Below are 22,946 nucleotides of genomic sequence, written 5' to 3' on the forward strand. Positions count from 1 at the left end.
CTGCCTAAGGGCTAGCTTAGTAGAGCAGGCAGTAATTTCCTTTGGATTCCTCCTCCTCCTTTGGGGCAGAGCCTGCCATCCGTGGTGGAATGCAGTTGCCAGAAAGAGCTCTGGGTGGAGGCTGGCTCAGATGTTTTCAGAGCTGCATGCTGAATGCTCTGTCCTCAGTGGCATAAATGGTCATGGCTCCATGAAGCCCTGTTTGCTGCAGATGAGGACAGGGGCCCAGATCTAACACAGCCTCTGTGTGCAGACAGGCAGCAAAGGGAAATCAGGCTTTGCAGGGAGGATGTTCTCCTTTAATCCTGGAAAGAGAGGCAGAGGACATTCTCTCTGTATTCAGGTTAAAGGGGGGGTGAGACCCCTGTTTTGATTAAAAGAGAGGGAATGTTCTTCATGGTGTTGGTTTCTGTGTTGTGTAACCCTACATGCACACAAGTACACACTCTTGCATGAACAGAGCAAACAGCTGATGGTGGCAGTGCTGACAATGTATGAATACATGCAGAAGAAAGGCCATGAGGGGATGAGCTGTAGAGGTCCTGAAGCTTTCTTCTTGCTCTGAATGCCTGTGAAGCCAGAAGCTGAGCTTTCCTTCTTTGCTCCATAAGACTTGGGGGTATTTTGCTCCCTGCGGAAAACATCTGGTGCTCAGAGCAGTGAGAATGGTGTTACACTATTTATTTTTTTTAATTGCTGCATTTATTGGCAGGAAAATATCTTCATGATGAAAATCACCTTGAAAAAGAAAGCATCCCATATCTTTAAGCTATGTCTGGATATCCTGGCTTCTAAAAAACACTGGGCTCCAAAGCATGCTTTGCCAATGACCATTTAGCTTTTAACAATCACTATGTCTGCTTTGTGCTGTAGCTTCTCTGCCTGTAAGATTAAGCTGTCTGCATCCCCTTGCAAAGGCAGCAAATCCCTCTGCTGAAAGACACTGACTCTGAAAGAACCAATGACTGTTAATTAAGTTTCATTTTTTATTAGTCGATATTTTAAAGAAAGGGCACAATGCAGAGCTTCTGCCAAGCCTCTGTGTTCAAAATTAGAAGTAGCCGTGGCTTTTGATAAATCTGAGAGGTGGAAGAGAGTGCCTGTGGAGGGGTGAGGTGTTACAAGTGTGTGGGGGTTGAGGAGTGTGTATGCATGTACCTTCCCAAATAATAAGACACAGTGACCTCTGGTTCTCACCAGCATCAGGAAAGGGATTGCTCTCTGGTTGTGGCAGCACCTTTCCATCATGCATGCCATCCCAGCACTAGCAGTAGTGGCATGGTTTCAGAGAAGCTCATGAATTATGGGTGATATTTCAGAAGCCAGAGACTAATCACAATGCAGCACTGGGGAGCATTTCTTCAATAACTGTTAATTTCACAAATCATGTTTGACTTTTAGTTTATGATTTAATTTGTGACAAGAGGCTTTGGTTGAGTAGATTCCTAATACAACCATGAATCAAATCCTTTTTCCACAGTTTATTTAACAGTGAAAATGAGTTTTAAAAAATAATAATAATAATCTGTTAGCATATGTGTGTTAGCCAAGCAGTTTTTTCTTGTTTATTTTGGTAGGGTTCTTTTTGCCAGCATAGTTGGAGAGGTGGAGATGGCTATGAAATCTGTTATTCCATCTCTTTATCCATCATTTTGAGTTGTCTTACTTAGTAAGACTGTGGACTACACATCTAGGTGGAGGGTGGGGGGAACACAGCAGCACTGTGCTCTCTGTAAGTGACATACAGCCTCAGCTATGTATTGTGTTGGCTAAATGAGCAGCATTACTGACAGTTGAGTTATTTCATATTTGTTGTATGATCACACTGATGGCCTTCAAGCAAGATTGTGAGTCCACAGTAATAGATAATTTAGAAACAGCTACAGACAATCAATGCCTCCCTCTCTCTCATCATATAATGTCAATAGACAAAACAGCCAGGATGGGGGTTCATCCTCCCTGTTTTAAAGATCAAAATGAATCTAAGTGGCCTGGTATGGGGAATGATCAGTGGGGTACCAAAACTTGTATGTGCACCAGTTAGTTTGACTAAGGAAGTGCAGGCAGTCAGGAATTTTAGGGAAATACAAATCATAGAATCATCACAGAATGGGTTGGGTTCGAAGGGACCTTAAGCATCATCCAGTTCCACCCGTCCCCTGCCATGGGAGGGAACCCTTTGATTAGACCAGGTTGCTCAGAGCCTCACCCAAGCTTACCTTGAACACTTCCAGGATGGGGCACCTACTTAGACAAGGAACAAGGCAGTAACAAATAATAACAAAATTTTGGTGTGTTCTGTAATACACACTGGAGAGACACACTCCTTTAGTGATTTCTGCATTGCAGATGAGCCGTGTGAACCTGGGGGATGATCCTCTTTTCTCTGTGCCGTGTATAGAAAAGGTCTTTCCTGAGCTGACTGCACACAGAGTTTTATTTACTGTGTTTTCTGCAGTACATTCAGCTTTTCTTTGGATCACAGAAAAGCAGTCGTCCCCTGCTGGAGGAGCTGTTAGCCTGGCAAGCTAAGGGCTTTCAGACAGTCCACAGGAAATGGAACTTCCCTCTCCAGAGGGGATAAAGCCAACTGATACAGTTCTGTTGCAGGACTCCCAACAGGGGTGGCTTTATCTATTTGATCCCATTTGATTAACTATTTAGTTTCAGCTGTCAGGGGCTTGGTGGGGAGTGGAAATAAAATAGGGAAAAAAATACTAAGACCACTCCATGCCCTTTTCTTTCAGATGGTAATACTGCTATTTCTTGAATCTCTTTCCATTGATGTCTGTGTGTATATATATATATCTGTAAATTTCTATATCAAGTTGCATACAGATATTTGAGTCTGTATGTGTAGATTGATGTTGAATGGTTTTCAAATCTTCACATTTAAGATTTCAAATTTCAAATTTTGTGGCAGCATTTATTTTACATCTCTATGTCATCCAGTTTGATCAGCATTTTAAGCAAGAATCTGTTTTGAGAGGAGGAGTGGACACCAGACAATTGTCCTCTGAAGTGTGCCATGCATTCCTCAGCACCTTTTTCAAATATAAGTGCCTTTCTCATCTTCCATCAGTACAATGCTATCACTGGGGAAGTGCCCAAATCTCATTGCAATGTACACAATGCACCTCCTGATTTCAGAGGTGAAGGTGCAAAGCAATGAGCCAGATAAGAAAATTAAAATGTCCTCCTGGCTGCGCACAACTCACGTTTCTGGCTCATACAAAATCAGGTGGTAGCAGGAATCAAGGACTTACAGCTCTGGTGGTGTCTGCAGAGGTCTCTGTGTTGCCTGCCCTCTCCTGCAGGGTTTTCTTGCAATTCTGTTTATTTTTGTTGAAAACTAATTGTGAGATGCCAGCAGCTGCAGAAAAGAGAAAAAAAGGCTCTGTGTGTTCTTGTTAGTGGTAGGCCAAGACTTTGGCATTCAATCCATCTGCAGGGAAACCTGTCCTGTCTAAAGGCAGAGGGAGAGTTCAGAAAGTCAGAGTGACTCCAATGGCTAAGCACTGAAAAATAATTTTCTGGTAGGTGTGCACCTTGGGAGTGAGGCTGTGGGATGTCAGGTGCTGTGAATATAGGGAAAGAAAATAAAATAGGATTGGAAGGCAGAATAGCATTCTACTTGAGCCTTGATTAGAGCTAAGGAAAATATTTGTAACCAGCTACTTTGACCCCCTTTTCTTCTGCTGTTGAATTGGTTTAGGACTGTCTGGAATTACAAGCATGTGTAGCCAGAAGAAAGTCAGTCAGTGGTAGGAGTGGAGTCAGTGCACGGGAGGTTTGGTGTTCAGGATGAGCCTGGAGATGAGGAGCTGGGCAGAAGCCAGGGAAGAGGTGCGGGTGTCACCGCTCGCGACAGGGACACCAGCCTGGCACAGAGCAGGGTCTGCAGAGCTGCTGGTGGGAATTAGTGCTACACCCTGTGCAACAAAATCTTAATAAGTTCTCCCAAAAGCCTGACTGTATCCTCTGCTCACTGCCTGACATGTGTGCTTGGCTACCATCCAGGCCATGATGCTGGGCTTGGGGAAAGGCAGGCCCATAGTGGAGCAATTCTGTGACATGAGCAATTCTGTGAGATGTTGCTTCAGAGCCACAGTATATTCTCATGCCTGACTTCTCTTTTAGACTTTGGTAGGCAGTGCTGTGTGTGTCTGGGTCCTGGTTACAGCAAAGGCCACTTAGCTCTGAAGAAGAAAGCCCCGAAGTATACAGTCACTGACAGAATTGCAGCAGTGACCTGATGAGTGTTGTCTCAGCTCTGCCCATCCTGTGCTGAGGATCCCTCTGGCTACATCCATTCCATATCATGTGCCCATATAGGGTGGCTGCTGTAGTGCCTTGGCATCCCTGACTACATACCATGAGGGCACTGCTCAAAACACCTTTCATCCCAAATAAATCAAAGGTACAGAGCACAACAACATAATCTCTTACTATCTCTTTTCCCCAAAAGCCCCAACCTGTTCATGCCCAGATGTAACTAGCAATCAAATACAATATCCATTCAAACATGCAAACTGGAGTTAAAATTGTCTTTTAGAAAAGAGAAATCTACCACATGCACATTTTTTGTCAGGCAAAGGCGAGGGGGGGGGTGGTATACAGAGCTTCTGGCCCAGTGCCAAATAAGGGTTTAAAAATTCATGCCCGCCATAAGAATTTATATAACTTCTGAATAATTTATAGACTGTGCCAATAACAAGGGGCTTTATATCTGATAGAGATTGTATAATCAATAGAAAACAGTGCAGAGAAAAAGCTGTCAAAGACTTACAGAGCATGTCAGCCTGGGCAACTTTTAACCTCTTCCCTGCCATGTTCAACCATATTTATGCATGGAAGGACATTTTTCAAGTAGGGTGGTAGCCTGGAAGGAGAACCACTAGGTCTTTTTTCTTCTAGAGTCTTTTCTTTGTCGGTCTTTTGTTCCCTAAGACAGATTCCTTTGAAATCTAGTGAGCTTTCTAGCTCTCACATTCATTGGCCAAAAGGAGTAGCCAGTTTCTTGTGAATCATCTGCCAAGATTATTGTGAGATGGCCCATGGTTCATCAAGGTTGTGGCAGTGCCAACCCTACCATTTGTGGTGCAGCCATTTCAGTTTGTGTTTCATTCTGTGGCAAAACTGAAGATTGAGTTTTACAGCTGTTGACACAGTAAACATCTGGACAGAAGAGAACTAAAGACTCATCTGTCTTTATGATGGACATTCCCACCTGATGTTTTATGTCTTTTAGTGTATCTCTTTCTGTATAACTGCATCTGGGTTTTGTATCTTGCTGGGGTGCATGGCTGAAGCCGTGCATCTTAAAAACTAACAAGGCCACATGGATATCTAGTTAAATTCTGGCACAGTAAAAGCTCTATGACATTGCCCAGTGATGTGTGATGGTACCCAGTGGTACATTCAGGCTTACATAGAAGACCAACTTGAAAACCTACTTGTTTAGGTTAATCAAAGTTGTGTTTTACATATGTAAATGTCGTGTCAGTTAATATAAATAAATTATTAACTGTTTCCCTAGCAGACAGCTAATTGCAAGCACTGATGGACAAACCTTCTATTGCCTAACTAAAACAAGATGTGTGAATTGATTTCCATTCCAAGAACATTAGAGAGTGTTTCTTGGTAATCTCAATTTTTTGCATTTATAATACTTACCTGAAATACTTTGTGTCTCAGCATGAGCTCTCATCTAGAGATCTCTCCATTTAACACTTTTATAATAATAAATACATAATTGGTGTAGCTGTTAGTGTGTTTTAAATTGTCCTGAGAAAACAAGAGCTGCATACCCACTGATGGGCTGCTGCAGGCAATCCCATCTGGCAAGAATTTTAGCATTTCACACCATTTTTCCTACTGGCTAAAAGACAGCTTTTCATTCTTTGCAGATCATAACTGGTGTGTTTGTTTGCATTTTGGATTTTTTTTGTTGTTATTTTGCCAGAAGTATCTGGTAGTGCATGGTCCTGGTGTTCTCTGTGCCAGTTAGTCTTTCTTTAACAGCATTTTCCTGGCATTGCTCAAAGCCAGCCTGTTTCTTTAGACACAGTCCTGATCTGGGGGTAGCATGTAGCTGCCTTGCCTCAGTGAGGGCTCTCTGAGTTATTCCTCAAAGCTCCCTAGGGCATGGGCAAAGGCACTTTTTAAGAACTTGTGGCATAGTCCACCAGATGGAAAGGACAAATAATCATGAAAAGTGTAATTATTTTTGCCATTTTAAATGATAGGAGTGTAGTGCAACAGTAATCTGTCTAATCATGGAGAAGTCCTTGCTGTGCTGGCACTGGACAAGAATGGGACAAAACCAGTTTACAATCCCCCACACAAAGCAACTATTGGGAATGGGAAGTCCAAGCTGCTGTCGAGCATCTCTGCAAAAACCAGCCTTCAGAAAGGAGCTGAAGAAAACTGATGATTTTGGTACTATTTTGGTTCCTGAAAGAATGAATAAAATGAACCAAAAAGAAAGAAAAAAATTAGGATTGTTCTAAGCTTGCATCTCTGATGATATGTAGTGGGTCATCTGAGGTTAGGAACTCAGAATATTTTATTGAGAAGGTGGTGATGATGGGATGCAGATGGAAAAATGGCAAAGGGAATAGATAGAATACTGCTAAGATGCAATCTCTCTGCTCCTCTCCAATCAACACAATTATTCTCATATTTAGCATTCAGCTTCTTTGCTTTTAAAGAGCAAAGTCTTGTCTCCTTCAAGCACTGAAACTCAACTGGAGATTTTTAATTTCATGTCTTGGCTTGTAGCAGGGATATGAACAAATAATGCAAAATGTGGACCTTGGTGTCTATGAAAGTGAACTGCGGCCTGTAAGAATATTTGCAGCCTCTTAGACAATATATCCAGTGAGGAAAAAGTAATTGAGACTTTATTTTTAACGTACACTTGGCTTCATACTGAGTTGCAGAACCCTGCTGTTTTCTGGCTTTCCTGTGTCCTAGCAGGCAAAGGGGAAATTGGTAGTGGGGACAGCATGGAGTAGAAGACACAAGGGACCACAGGTGCCAATCCCAGCTCTAATACTGGGTGACTATAACCCTGGAGAAGTCACTTGGCTTCACAGTTCCCTATCAGTAAAGAACAGGAAATGCTTGTTAAAACTTTTTCTCTTACGTGAAATGCAAGGATTGGAACAGTTGTGGTGTGTCCAGAGCATCCAACATGTGAGAGCTAGGTGCTCTAACAGTCTTTTGTCCTAACATAGGTCCTGTCTGTATCATCACAGCATGTAGTGCACACGCTGCCAGCCTTTCCTTTCCCTGAACCTCCTTGCAATGGCTATTACAGAACAGTCTTCATACATTTTTACAATTCAAAGAAAGACTGATGCTGTTGATCTTACATAGACAGGATAAAAAACCCCCAAAATTTCATTCACCAATAAGTTGCTTTTCATCTCTAAATGTAATAGGAGAGAAGTTCTGGTTACTGTTCTGGGATTTTCAGAACTTGCTTGCTTAGAATAAATTGGAAAAGTAGTACTATAATGAAGTGAAAACCTGTCATATCTGGGAAAGATAAAAGGGAAGGGAGACTCATGAAAATGCTTCTTAGTGTTTTTCTCCCCTACAGGGTAGGTGTTATTTACCTTCTCCTAGATCCTCCAAGAGCTGGCATTAGCATACTTCCAGTCCTATAGCACTTTGCCAAAGTAAAGGGTTTTAGATGCTGATATGAACACAGAAGATTTGGATTCTTTTCTGTGCCATGGATTCAGGAAAGATGTAGTGTCTGTAGGCCTTATTTTCCAGCCCAGGGAATAATGTTCTTTCTTTCCTTTGCTTTTTCTGTTTGGCTTTTCAGAGTGTTTATTCTCTTCTTCTGTGGAGTCACTTAGGCACACTCAGACACACACAGATGGGTAGATACAGATATGCAGCACTTTGTGTAGCTGTCTAGTGATGCTTAGGACCAGTTCAACACTTGGAAATGTTTAAACCCCTCTTGTCGACCCGTTTGGAAAGAACAAGTGTACTACTACTGTGCCATGTAATATGCCAGCAGAATGTTGGCTTGCACAGAGATGGGGGCAGGTGCTGAATTATGCCCTTGTTTAACAGAAAATCTCCTAGCTGGGGGCTTTCCTAAAAAACCTCACAAGGTAGTAGAGGGAATAGGGCTGGCAGATAACAACCTGAGCTCACAAATCCTAGCTGCAGCTTAGCCACGTAGTGCTTGTGGAATGATCCCTGCATCATTTATTTCTTTCTTGCACTCAACCGCTGAGGAATGTGTTTGTCATCCTTCTCACTCATGTCACGTTGGGGGCTTTGTCAGATCAGAATACATCGTCTCTGCCTCTCTGTGTCCCTTGACTTGTCATAGGCACAAATCTTTTTCAAATGTTCTCCCCTGTTCATTTCCATTATTATATCTAGTGCTTCTAGGTGGCAAGCAAAAAATGAATAACCTTGTAAATGTTCCCTGTCTTTCAATTTGTTTTATTTTTCATACAACGTGTCAGTGCATTTTTGTTGAGTGTTTTTAATAAGATGAAGTTGATGAAAATAAATTGCTTCACAGTTCCTGCTGTGGGTGACAGAAATGCTGGGTTTGTATTTTTCAAAAACTGTTTGTTTGAAACCAGTGTGGAGGGTGTTCTGTATGCCTGTAACTGCAATCATCTTTGTAAGATTCCTCCCAGGAAAAAAAAAGCAGCCAGCAATTTGAATTTGGGGGCAAGAGGCACTGCTGTATCCGGATTCTTCTGGGCACAGTGAGACAGCAAGCTGTGAAGAAGAATTTTAGGATTGATTCTGTGCCAGAATTGGGTCTGCCATATTGGATAGTTAGCCAGATCTGTCTCTGAGAGGGAGAATGGATTCTACAGCAAACCTTCCTACAGGACTGTCTGTTAGCCAAAGCTTAGGAACCAAGTTTTGGGACTAGAGAATTTGGACATCCCAGTGCCCGTGGCTGCTCTGTATCAGCTTTCTTCTGTGTTTGAATGACTTGCTCCAAAAATGCCATGTCTGTAAACAGTGATCTCCAAATTGCCAGCAGACAGTTGGGCAACTACTCATCTGTTTGGAAAGAAGATAACCCTCATATTCCAAATGGGATTTTCAAGTTAAGATTTTTCTCTTTTTTAACTGATTTTAATTTTTAAAAAGTCAATATGTCTGTGTTTCTTGTAACTGTTTTGACTTCAATCAAAAAATGCAGGAGTACAATTTTAATTCCCCCAAGTTTATAATTTTATGGGTTTGTCCATTTTTTGTGTCCTTTTAGTACTTGTTTAGCTGGCAAGACAATACCAATGTCTGTCTGTCAGTAAGGCAGGGAAGTGCTTTCTCCTCCTGGTAGCTGGGAACTGACACATGGAAGTTACACAGGAGATGATGATGGACCAGGAGCTCAGGTCCCACTTTTGCAACTTCTAAGCTAATGCCGTTATCATTGAGCAAGCTTTACTTTCTTCACAACTCCTTTTAGTCCTTCTACTGTCCTTTTGGAAACATTGGAAGCTTTTTGGAAACATTGAAAACAGGACTAATTAAGACCCTCAAATTTATATTAATCTTCCCCACTTTTCATTTCAAATTCAGAAATTTCCATGGAGATTATGCTGGTTGAAGTACAGAAAAGACAGTATCCTGGATTAATTATTCTTCATTGTCCACTCAAATTTGAGGAGTTGGATTAGTTCTGGTAGTAAAACTATTCTGCTGTAAAGCAAAGGGTTGAGGGATCATGCTGCACACACTGTTCAGTATGGGCTGCTGCGCTGTTGGGAGGCAGAGACTGAGAAGTACACTCAAACTTGTTTGTTTTTAAAGGATTCAGTTGATGGTGTTCCTGCCACTTCCCTGGGAAAACTGTCACTCCCACTAATAGGCAACACTTCCAGAGACTTATATGGTTTTCCTTTGCTTGGCTGCCTTTCATTAGCCCTACTTAGAACAACAAGATGGTCCATCCATGGACCAAGTCCTTTCCTTCTAGAAGGTTTCGCTCTTCACCCTATGACTGCCAGGAGTGCTCTATGAGATCAGGAGTTTCCTGTCCTGTTCCTAGGCCTGCTTTGTGCCCATGTATTCCCTCAGTGTCACATTTTTCACCAGTGAGTTGCAAGGCCAAGCAGCTGCTCCAGCAAATCACTGCTGAGCTTTTATATAGGCTGCACACACATGTAGTTATTTTATTTTTCTTTTTTTATATAATATATAATGTACATTGTTCACCTTTTTTTAATTCATTCTGGTTTATTGACATCTGTCTGGTTCTGTCTGACTGCAGCTTTGGCACAGCTGTTTTATAAAAGAATTGTCAGCTTGGTTAAAGGACCTGAGGCTTCTTGCTGCAGTCTCACTCCATTGTAGCTTTGAGACCTGCTGTGGAAGCTTATACCTGATTATTCTCTGCTTCCCCTCCTAGTCTTTAGAGTAATTTTTAGCTTCCTGATTATGTCTCACTATGCTTTGGACACTGAATCCAGTAATGACAGGTGTGAAGTTTGTAGAACCCCTGTTAAACATATTAATCACTCCAGATTTTAAAATTCCAATTCCCTTCCACTGTTATTTCTGGAAGTGTTCCCCTTGACTACGTATAGACAGAAGTGTTTGGATGTAACTGTGAGTGTGAGGGGGTTGATGTGATCACATACTTATAAAATCCTGGCTTTGTGTTTTTCTAGGTATTTGGTGCTAGAACATGTGTCAGGTGGGGAGCTCTTCGACTATCTCGTAAAAAAGGGAAGATTGACACCAAAAGAAGCCAGGAAGTTCTTCCGACAAATCATCTCTGCTTTAGACTTCTGCCATAGTCATTCAATATGGTGAGTTCAGCCATTTCCAGTGGGAGTTCCCTGCTACATAATAAAGGGATCTTACCTTGATACTTTTAATTTTGAGTAACGGATGTTGTAAAGCTCTAAAAGCAGTGGGTAAAGTGCTGATGTATTTTTTAATTCTTGTCCATGTGTGAGACAGTGTACCAATCACAGACAGACTTCTCTTGGAAAAGACTGTCCATCATTTCTCACTGGAGAAGAATTAATTTGCAGGAAAACCAAAACCACCGAGGAAAAAGAGTTTTATTTCCATAATTTTTGTGGCACTTACTAATAACTAAGAACTACATACACTGTATCAGAATGAATCCCTGAAGAAACCTGGGACAACTGCAAATACAGCGAAGTCATTTTACGGTTCCCTTCAGTTTTTGGAAACCTGCTGGCTTTTGGCAACCTTTATTGAGTTCCCTCTGGGCATTTGAGTCACTGCTGCCTTTAATTTCCTTTCCAGTAGGGAAGAATTTTCTTCCTGACTCGGTCATATTATTTAACCATGGAGTGTGGTTTAACCTGTGCTTTCAGGTGCCATTTTACATTGGACCAGTTTCTCTTTCATCTTCAGCAAATTGAGATAATTTGAATTATACTGAAATCAAGTTGTGGTGATCAGTGTGAGCCCAAGAGTTTCTGTATAGCTACTGACCCATAACTGCCTGCTCATTTCTCACAAATGCAGCTCCTTGCATTTGGATTGGCTGGGGGAGAACATTTACATTATGTCTTCGTGGCTGCTTCTCCAAAGCCACAGCCAGCCATAGAACCTCCACTCCAGGAGGCCAAAGGCCACTCAGAGATGCTGCAGTAGCTGGATTTGCATAATCACTGTGTGGTTATTTCTCAGTACCCATAGAGGGATTTTCTGTACCCCCAGTTCTGTGCTGAAAACTCACAAACCAGATGGCCACAGTGAAAATGGATGTTTAAATATTTAACTTGCTCTTCTAGCCCCCTCCCCCTACATCTCTGAGTCATTCCAGCAGGAAATAGTGATCTGTAAGAGAGCATATTTCTAATAAATGGAAGGGGAAAGAAGATCCTTTCTCGAGGATATATGAAGAACAGTATACTGTATAAGAAGAGTGTAACAGCATACTCTTAGCAGAGGAGGCAGTTCAAAGGTGGTGGATTAGGGTGAGAAGGTCCTGAGGACAATGCCTACCTCACACAGGCAGAGTTACAATAGTCAGAGAAATTCCCAGAGAAGCCAAGAGCAGGTTGCATGCCATAACTAGAGGATCTAAGTTTTCTCTGCTGGCAGTGACCTCTGACCAGTTTTATTAGTGAATCCCACAGTTTTTCCTCCCTGCTATTCAACTGCACAGTGATCATGACCTCCTTAGAACCAGCATGATCCTTGGCAGGTTGTAGACCTGTTATTTTTTACATACACTGGGCAGTGTAACCTCTGGTGGATTGCATACATACATGTTTCTGTTCCCTGCTTGGCTTAGTACTTAAGGAATTCAATCCAACAACACTCAAAAATGGTTAAGTACAGCTAAAGAGAGATTATTTACACTTCCAAATGAATATTCCAGAGAAATCAGAATCTCCATTGGGATAGAACTTTCTACTAAAGCATGCATATCTGCCCATACATGCTAGCTCTTTGGACATGCTATGGATACCTCTGGATCTGGGAGACTTTAACAAACTGAGTGAGGATCGTGGTGAGGCTGTCAGACAGATAAGCATCTCTGCACGTTTAACACTATGTGAAATTTTCTAGGCAGATGCACGTCTCTCTTGAGGAATCCATTTTCCTCTGTTAAACATATTGGATTGTGGGCAGTAGTCTCGTTTGAAAGTAAATCCCATCTCCTTGCTAACTCCCACCTGACAAGCATCTAGTGCTGGCTTAGTTAGCGCTAAATCATAAGCTCTGCCTCCAGGTCACTCTGAGACTCATGTGGTCTGTGTTATATTCTGTGCTGTGTTCTGGACAGTTATCAGAAAATCAGAGCATGCATAAATATATATGTGAGTGTAAAACTAATGTGCTTTCCTAAGCAATGAAGCCTGACCTTGTCCTGTCGTGGGGCAGTGAAATGACAAATCATCTCATCAGCCAGGTTATCCAGTTATGACCACATTGAAAAATGAAGACTTCTGCTTTGGTTAATGACTAAATGTGGGTGCCTCCAACCTACGGGCAGAATAGATTGATATCCTGGTGTCCCCAGACCCATATAATAATCCTCTTTCCATACATCCCAAAACACTGCAAAATACCTGTGGCTTACTTTAACAGCAGCATGTAACCACATTCTGCATTCACTGCTTAAAATGCATTCCTGGACCAAAGATTCAGAAAGGATTCCCCAATCCCCCTCCCATGAGTAAAAAGCTTCTGCTGCTACCGTGTGGAGAGATTGCCTCTGTCTGAGAGGTGTTTTTAAACAAGCAGCTGAGAAAAGGAAGCAGAATAGGTGTGGAGCTTGAGTCTGTGTGTTGTTTAAAAAACATAACGTGCTCCTGTTCTTATTTACTGGAAACAAGGGGGGAAGCGCTTGGCTCAGTGATGCAGCATTATCTTCTCCTCCCGGCCCTTCCCTGCGCTCCGCACCGTGCTGCAGTGCCTGGAGCGGCCTGGCACAGGGACTGAGCTTCCCCGGACCTCCATGTAAGGCCGTCCGAGCCCGGGAAGTTTTCTTCCGACATAACCGATGGGTTCTGCCCGAGATGCCGTTCACCCCAAAGTGGGTGTCTGCTCTCCTCAATTCAGGGCCTTTAGGGTACCGCCTCTGGGTGCCCCGAACCAACAGCCCCTATTGAATGCGCTGCCCCTGCAGTGCGGGGCAGCTCTCAGGTGTTTGGCTGTATTTTCTGCGTGAATCCGCGTGTGAGCACGTCCGGGGCGAGGTGCCAATTGCCCGGTTTCCTGGGGCAGAGCCCGCTCCCGGTGTCTGAGGGGAATTGCTGCAGCGCCGGGCGGGGCGGGCTGCCGGCGCCTCATTGGCTGGCCGTGACATCACCGCCGCGAGCCGCCATTGGCCGCCGCGCGGCCCCTGCCCCGCCGCGCGCCCGCGGCCTGGCCCGGCCCGGCTGCGCCGTCTGCGGCTCGCCAGCTGACAAATAAAAATATGATTACACAAAATGCCCCGTGGCAAGCCCTTATTACGGCTTCAGAGATAACAGATAATGCCAATTACTGCGCGGGGCAGTGGTGACATTGAGAGGAAATCCCCTGCGGTAATGAGCAGGAGAGATGATTATTTCATTTTATTTTTATTTTGGTTGCGTTTCATTTTGTGGTGTGTGGTTTGTGCGGGTGTTTTTTGTGGATTTTTTTTTTTTTTTCCCTCCCATGAGCGTGCACAAGAGGGGTTAAGGCGGGTTCTTTATGAATATTGATCAGTGACAATTATGAGGGCCCTTTCCCCGTTCCTTGCCCGGGGCTGTGCTTGTTTGGGAAGGCACGGGGAAGGCTCTTGCCGGGGAGTGTCTGCGTGGGCATGTGTGACTGGGAGGGCTGAGGCGATGAATAACAGCTTTGTTTGCCTTTGCCTCGTCTTCTTCCCTCGGCGCAGGCACGGGAAGGCTCCCCGTAAAAAAACGCCTCGAGATTTCACAGCGGTGGTGCCAAAATCTCTGGTATATTCCTGCAGGCAGGAGCGCTGTCAGTAAGGGAAGCAGGCTTTAGGGAGAAATCTGGGGTGTCTCTGAGAAACAGAGAGAGCTGAAGAATGCCAGGTGCCATGTTCTGCCATGTGGTGCCACCTTTCTCTTAACTCCTGCTCTGCCCTGCTTTATTTATAAGAAGCGTGCTGGGGTGTTCTGCAGGGACAGTGTGTGCTGGAGGACTGCAGCAGAAGGACGCTTTGAAATCATGACTCAAGGCCTCCAGATGTGAAACTGGTCTAGAAATGGAGGAATTGAATAAGATTGATTGCTGTTTTTTTGGGGTTTTTTTCCCCCCTTGGTACTTGGGTGTTCAAGTTTCCCTTCAGACCATCAGAAGCAAGAAAGGTGCATTTTTCCCCTGTTGAAAGTTGATACCATTCATTACCTAAATCCAGGAGTTTCAGTTCTGTGCTCAAGACCCACTGTAAAACGGTGAGGAATTTCCAGAAATCCCTTGTACAGGGGACCAGAGAAAAACCATCAAATGCAGCAGCTGCAATGCCAAAGGCAAAGTTGCCAGCTCAGCTAAAGTCAGGGAACATGTATTTTTGTAAGTCTTCTTCTTTATGTAAGCCACTGGAAACTCAAAACTGGCATAGTCTTACTGTAAGCATAGCCAGGTAGCGTTTTCTGGGAAGTGCAGCAGTGGTGATCAGACCTGACAGGCTGTTCTGGCTTTGAAATACATGAATATATGCTTTGAGGAGAAGTTGGCAGGGAGAAACAATATATTTTAATGGATCAATGGAAATAATGGTTTAAAAGCAAGCAATGTTTTATGCATATAAGCCCTTCCCCAGAACTCCTGATATGTTTATAGATGATGTCCTTTTTCGTAGCTATAATTATATTTACTTGTTCTGCAGAATTCTGTGAAAACTTACTATATTTGAGCATAGCAACCATGGCTATAAACCAAGAATCTCCTGTAGGTAGATACAACTTACATGTTTGGATCTGATTTGCAAGCAAGAGAAAATAAGATTAAATGCTTTTTTTGCTCATGAAGTTCAAAATAATGGTTCTCATGCTATTAATTGTTGCTGATAAGTTATTTGCATCACATCAGGCACTTTAAGAGGCATACTGCTGAACAATTATTCTGTGGTCTGGCCCTTCTGGGAGTTCGAGGTCAGAAAGAAAAGCATTTGCAAAGTAGCCAACAATTTGATTAGTACAAATGACCTGCAACTACTCCAATTAAGAGGTTTCTTGGGTTAGAAATCTGTGACCTACAATGAGTTGTCATAGAAACTGATATGAATGTTTCAGCTCAAACATCACTTTAAAATAATGGCTTCGTTTGTCATCTCATGCCAGGTGACAGCTCCTTTGAATCCAAGATCTAGAGTCTGTCCCTACACCAGAATTCTTCTGGCAGCCCTGGGTGACAGGCAGAGTGTGTTTCTTCTGCAATTGCTGCAGTACAGGTACAGGGATGTTCTCAGAGCAGGAGGACAGACTGGAAAAGCGCTGGAGGGAACTAAAGGAACTGCCTGAACAGCATCTCTGGCTCTGACTAGAAAGCAAGCATGGCCAGTGTGGAAGTGGGAATCTGCAACATGTTAGTGCATATCTGTGCCTTTCATTTTCCATGCACCATCTCCAAGAATGGTGCCCATTTCTATGGAACAATTTTTTTCAGAGCTCTCTCTGCATGCATCTTACGCCTCGAAGAAATTGTGAAGCCTTTGTTTTAACTTGTGGAAGAGGGATGTTTCAGTGAGTCTGTCAGCATGTGCTTCCCCTGCCATGGCTTCCTCCACGGCTCCCTTTCATTCACATGCTCTCCTTTCAAAAGCCCACTGCATGCTGGCTCCAGAGGCTGGCTTCTTGTGCTGTTGTCTTAGTTGGGGAGCACTGGGAATCTGTGGCCACCATGGATCAGGGTTACACTGACTTCTTCTGCAGTCCTGCGTTTGTCTTTTCACGTTCCTTCTCAGCTTGTGCAGGGCTCAGTTGGAGGGTTTGCCGTGTTTGTTAGAAAAGAAGCTGCTTTCTTCTCTTCTGGTTTTCCAGCCATGTGATAAAGCCCCTACAGCTTTAGAGCCTTTAGAACAAGGAAAGGGTAACGAGTCCTCTGTTCACCTGCAGAGAGAGGAGTTGATGCGGTCATGTAAGACATGGAGAGCCAGAGAGACCAGCTGGAATGGAACCAAATTAAATGCATTTACTTTGCACTATTCCATTAATGCCAAGTAATTACCACATACAGTGGGATTTTTGTTTTGTTTTGTTTTGTTTCATTTTGGCACAAGAGAATTCTTTTCAAATGTGAGCGCATTAGCAGTGCGGGCTTCTGGGCTCTTAGGTAAATTATAACAAGCCTTCCCTATTCCCATATGTTCCTCTCCCTTCCCCCTGGCATTTGAAAAGCTGGCAATACAAAGATGGGAAATGCAAATGCAAAGAGGAAGTCTCTTTCCCAGTGGCAGTGACACTGGTTCTGCCACTCTGGTGCAAACTCCTGGCCTGACTCCTATCCCCAGGATGCTGCCTCGGCAGATTCAAAGTGGCCCAAAGATGGATATCAGAGAAATGCTCCAGCTAGAGGGAAATTTTCACTGGGGCATATAATTCTCTTGTGGTTGAATGTGCAAGTACTGCCTGATCCCACTGGCACTCTGATCTCTGAAAGCAGTGCTGCCAAAATACAAAATCCGTGCTCAGGCTGCCATGTAATTCCTAGGCTAACCATCCATACTGGGCACTAGAGACTGTCTTGGAAAAGGGATGGAGAAGGGTCAGAGAGATGCAAAACTGCTGTATCAAAACTGTTCTTGTATTTTGGGGCCAGGCAGCCATAAATGTAACAATTCTCTCTGCTCAGTGATGTGATAATTTCTATAGTGAAGAGCTGATAAGTTTTCTTGGTTTTATTTTGATGAGCATCTGGAGGAAAAAAAAAAGAAAAAGGAGAAAAGGAGTAAAGAAAAGAGAAACTAAACGCATTAAGGTCTGTTACTCCTCCAGTTTTAGTTTCACACATACTGTCTCAGTCCCACAAATCCCCAGATCCCAACTTAAGGCTTTCAAAGTGCTCACTGGGAGCTGGGTCAGCACCTCTGCCTAAAGACCTCCATCATAATGATCATTCATGGAAAAACACTGTGCAGCACAGTGAAGTGAAGCTTGCTCTGTGTTTGGAATGTGGATGGTGGTGCCCCCTTTTTCCTCTCTTTCTTGCAGTGACTCTCAAGAAAACCCATAATATATGTGCCAGCTTATAGGAACCTCATTTGATTCTCCCTAAAAACTCAGTCCTAAAGCTGTGTTGTGAATCCCAGCTGATGGGAAGTCAGGATGACACGGGGAGAAGGAGACTGCATGATTGAATATTTTCAAAGGTGTTGTCCCTTCCCTTTCACTGCCTCTCACTGGTGTGGAAGTGGGGCTGGTTCAAGATTCACATACATTGTGCTCCAGCTGGGGCCTGTGGAAGATCTGCCAAGGCTGAAAGCTTTCAGCCATGGAAAGGGAACATTTTTGCATTTCCTTTAGCTGCACCATGTTCCTGAACTAAGATATTTTGTTGTGAATGTACATCCAGGCTTGTGAATGTCCTGTGCTTAGCTTGTGCCCCACCTTGGTCATTCCTGCTCTGTAAATGAGCCACACAATTTGAGGATAAGCAAAGGATTCAATTTTTAGGCACAGAAGTCAAATGTCAGCAGTATGCCTGCTATAGAGTGTGTATATGAATCATACCATATCATGCACTGCACAAGCAGCAGAACAGGCACAGGCAGCAGCACCTTCAACTTCTATACCATGTATGCATTCAGCAGTCAGCCAGGAGCAATTGCCAAGATTGGAAGACAACTACAGTCACTGAAAAACTGCGCAGCAGAAGTACACTCACTCAGCTTGAGCTGTGGGGAGGTTGCTTGTTTTGTAGCATCAAACAAGCAGCACTCACTTTACAGGGGCTGTTATCTGCCCCTGAGCACTGGTCCTCAGACAGGGAAACTGCAGCACACCTCTCCAGCTGGGTAAGGTCTTCTCAGTAATGAAAGCAGTTGTAAGATGAGAACTGTCCAGGATGTCTGCTGGAGGAAGGATGAAATCACACACTAGTGTCTCATTAGCATCCAGCTTTCCTCACTTGCCTTAGAACTGTGGGCTCTTCACTCCATTTCACTGCTGGAGCTGGAGTATATTAAATTTTGGCAGGTGTTGATGATCTTGCCTTTGTCTGGGACTGCTGTCCTTGATAATGATATTCAAGGGTTCTTTTCCTGGTCATTAACTGGTCATTCACTGCCTTTGGAACCTTTCCTTGTCACTCATCTCCTGCATTTTTGTCAACTAGTTATGACTATCTTGATGGTTATTATAGAGCTAATAGGTCTTCTGTCGCTGTTATCTCAAACCTTGAATTTCTATGAGAAATACAGATTGGATAAAGCACCTTTTGCATTTTCAGATGAAAATGTGCACAAATCTGAATCATTATTATTATCCACAGGCTTGTTTTCTTGTCATGAACAAGGCCATTTTAACACACAGCGTTCATCACATTTATGCAAGATTGGAGACTAAATTTTAAAAAGAAAGAGAGAACAAATCATAGGTCTCGGTGAAGTGAATGACCAGTAACTGCTTTGAATGTGTGCTGTTTTGTTGGGAGTCTCCTTTGGAAATAATTGTTACAGTCCCCAGGTATCCTATTACTGTGTGCTCTGGTTTTACATAGAATTTACCTGCATTATTTACAAGTTGTCTCTAACCGATCATTCTTCTTCAGATCAGAGAATCTAATTTCCAAGGCCTTGTCATGCTGCTCATGTTGCTCTGAGAGGGAAGAGACTGTCCACCTTTACATTTTTGTAGGGATAGAATTTCACTTGCATGCATGAGGAGTGTTAATGTTTTTAAAAGTGAAGAGGAAATGGCATAAAGATAACCCTGCCTTCCATGATTGGGGTCACTTGACTATTCTGACACCAGATTCTTTTGCTGAGTTCAGTTTCTGGTCAGAGTAATTGCTTTTAATTGTAAGTTTTTGCAAGTGGATGTTGTTTGCCTGACACTCAGTGTTGTTGGATGTCCATTTCCCACAGGTGTGTGTGTTCTGCCTGTCCACCAAGGGTTGGCAGTCCTGCCTGTTTGGGGTGCGGCTACTTAGACCTTTTATTATCAGAGTAATTTTGCCTACTCATAAGCATAACCAAGAAGAGTTTTTCTTTGGTCTGCCTGAAGTGCTTCTCTCACCTCTGTGACTTTCCAAGAGCTGCAAATAAAAACAAAAAAAAAGTACATTCATCACAAAATTTGTGCAAGGTTTTTGTCTTTGGATATAAAATCGAGTGAATGTTAGAATTATACAGAATCACCTGAGTACTTAAAAGCAGACATGGATGCACAGTGATTTTGGCTGTGAGGAGTGGAAATTAATAAATTTGTCAATATATAATTTGGAGCAGGAGTTGTTATCATGAAGGTTGTGGCTGCCTGGCTCTTGCCATGTTGACAAATAATAAGTGAATCAAGCTTTGATGGAAAGGAGGGAATCCTCTCTCTCCTTCCCACTGCTGACACCCTCAGTTAAAAGCTCTGCTGAGTTGAAGGGATTTCTCCATCATAACTAATTACCCAAAATTATTTCAAAGTCTTATGCCTGTGTAAACAACTCCTAATAGGAGCTTTTTTTCACTTACATCAAGAAGGTTTTTTTCTCTGGATATCACTCATTTTGTTCCCTGTCGTTGACAGAATATATTGATGATGTTGCCTCCTACTTTAAGGAGCTGTCATATGATAGAGTTTACCAGCCCTAAATCCAGGCTGACATTCTCCTCCTCCTATTTCCCTCAGTTTCTCCCTCATGTTGTGTTGGTAGTTGAGGATGTTCCTTTCCTGTCAGGACACTGCAGGCCTTGCATTGATCAGGAGTGGGCATCTGGGATATGGTCTAGAATACTGCAAGGATTGGATCTTGGATATGTGTGTTCTCCTGCCTGAGATAAGAAAGCAAATTAAATTAATTAAAGTAAAATGGGTTGGATGCTATTCTGGATAATGAACAAGTTTCAGAGTGAGAAAGCTGTTATGGATAATTTGATTTACATTTTGACCCTTTTCTTTACAGCCACAGGGACTTAAAACCAGAAAACCTACTGCTGGATGAAAAGAACAACATCCGGATAGCAGACTTTGGGATGGCATCGCTGCAGGTTGGAGACAGCTTGTTAGAAACCAGTTGTGGGTGAGTGTCTCAAGGCATATTACAAAAATGAGGGACACATTCCGCACATTCCACACATTGTCCATAGTAAGGGTTTCAGTAAAGACCTGCAGACCTACACACTGCGCTGGTGTTTCCCAGGAGGACAATAAATTTACATGATGCACGTAGTGTAGAAAAAGTTGAAAAGAAGGGAGGTTAAGTGCTTTACAGTGAAAAGCATGCCACTGCAGCTGTCACATACAGATATAAAAATCAAGGCTTTCAGGTTTGGATTCATCTGCATATGCTGGTGTGTTTGCATTCACTGGCCATATAATTTTTGGGAACTGAAAGCAGTGGTTGACTGTCTTAAGAGGAGGGTTTGAAAAAAATATTAAGGGGTGGAAAAATGTTCTTAAATGGAATTTGCATGTCCTGTGTAGGCTGTCTGCTTGCATGCAGCTATTCGTGTTCATGCTCAATACTGCTTCTGTCAGCTCCCGTGCAGGAGTGACAGGGAGGAAGCAGGGTCCTTTGCAATGATAGGCAGGGCATGAATGCAGGTACAAAGGAGCCTGCCTGGAGGAATATTGCAGGGGCAGTCTAAAGACATCTCCATGGGAATTCAGTTGCCTTTGGGCACCGCTGGACCACGCTCTCCGATTGCTGGTGCCATGGTGACTCTGCAGGGGCTGTGGCACTGAGCTGTAGCAAGGGCAGCAGCTGCATCAAGCTGCTGCAGCCTGGAACCACTACACCAGCTTTAGCTGTGTGTTAATTTAGCTGTGTGTTTTAACAGCAAGCACAGAAAACAGACAGTACCAGCAGATTTCCATTTCCTCCCATGCAGACTGACTTTTCTTGGGTAGTGTGAGTCTGATGACTTCATCCCAGGCCCATCCTCAGCTGGTTTTTTTGGTGTTTTCTCTGGGCCAAGAAAGTTTAGGGTAGCCATCGTGGTTTCCTCTAAAGCCCAGCCACTGCCTCTCAGGCTCTCCTTTCCAAGACATGAATAATGGATAGAAAAAGTATTTGAAGTTCATGATACGATAGAATGCTGGTTGGTGAGTAAACTGGGACCCACCGATTCTCTCCTGTCCTTGTCAAGTCAAGATCTGAGGTCTTAGCGGCACAGATGAAAAGCAAGGAGCTGTAATGCCAAGGTCAATTACAAGGCCCTGCACTTGGGTAGGGAGACAGTATCATCAAAACAGGCTGAGGGATGAAAGGATTCACAGCAGTGCTGCTGAGAAGGGCTTGAGGGTGCTGGTAGATGAAAGGCTGGATGTGACCCAGCAATGTGCACTTGCAGCCCAGAAAGCCAAAAGTGTCCTGGGCTGCATCCAAAGCAGCATGGCCAGCAGGGAGAGGGAGGGGATGCTGCCCCTCTGCTCTGCTCTGGTGAGACCTGCACTGCATCCAGCTTTAGGGGATCCATAGCATAAGAAGGATATGAACCTGTTAGAGTGGGCCCAGAGGAGGCCGTGAAGGTGATTGGAGGGCTGTAACATCTTCCCTGTGAGGACAAACTGAGAGTTGGGATTATTCAGTCTGGAGAGAAAAGGCTCCAGGAGACCTTATTGCAAACTTTCAGTACTGAAAGGAGGACTATAGAAAAGATCAGGACAGACTTTTTGGCAGAACCTGTTGTGATGGGATAAGGGATAACTGTTTTAAACTATAAAAGGGTTAATGTGAATTAGATACAAGGAAGAAAATTTTTACATTGAGGGTTGTAAAATATTGAACAGGTTTCCCAGAGAGATGATAGGTTCCCCATCCCTGGAAACATTCAAGTTCTGGTTGGGTGGGGCTCTGAGAAACTTGATCTCATTGGATATATCTCTGCTCATTGCAGGGGCATTGGACTAGTTAAGTTTTAAAGATCTCTTCCAATCCAGATTGTCTTATGATTCTGCACATCTGTTGCTTGCAGCTTCTTTCAAACTTCCCCTCTAGACGAGAAAATGCAGTCCTCCCTGCAGCTGCCACAAAGCTTCTACACTCTTTAAAGAAAATTGTTCCACTTCCTTCCATGAGAAAAAAAAAATAGGAAGTATAAAAACCAATCCAGCCTCAATTGCCTTGTAGGATTTTTCAAACTCCTCAGGAACCTCTCAGTAGGGTTCCTGTTCTTGTTAGCACCGAGCTCTGTTATCCAGATCTGGAGTCTCAAAGGGAGGCTTCCTTCCCATAAGCTGTGCTGGCATTCAAACCTTCATGCTTCAAGCAGATCCAGCCCCCACATTGTGGCCTTAAAATGCACTAATAAAGAAATCAATGGAACGGAAGAGATGTGCCTGTAATAAACAGAACAC

General features: G+C 43.4%; 1 protein-coding gene across 9 annotated transcripts in view; it reads left to right on the forward strand.

Moving 5' to 3' along the window:
* Positions 1-22,946, forward strand: part of BRSK2 (BR serine/threonine kinase 2) — a 305,794-nt gene that overhangs the window by 202,396 nt on the left and 80,452 nt on the right. For all 9 annotated transcript variants that reach the window (XM_083864353.1, XM_083864354.1, XM_083864355.1 and 6 more), the window contains exons 4-5: positions 10,677-10,817; positions 20,551-20,667. In XM_083864353.1, coding sequence (XP_083720479.1) covers positions 10,677-10,817; positions 20,551-20,667 — 258 coding nt within the window. The remainder of the gene's footprint in view (positions 1-10,676; positions 10,818-20,550; positions 20,668-22,946) is intronic.

Source organism: Zosterops lateralis (assembly GCF_965231275.1).
Source record: "Zosterops lateralis genome assembly, chromosome: 6".
NCBI lineage: Eukaryota > Metazoa > Chordata > Aves > Passeriformes > Zosteropidae > Zosterops > Zosterops lateralis.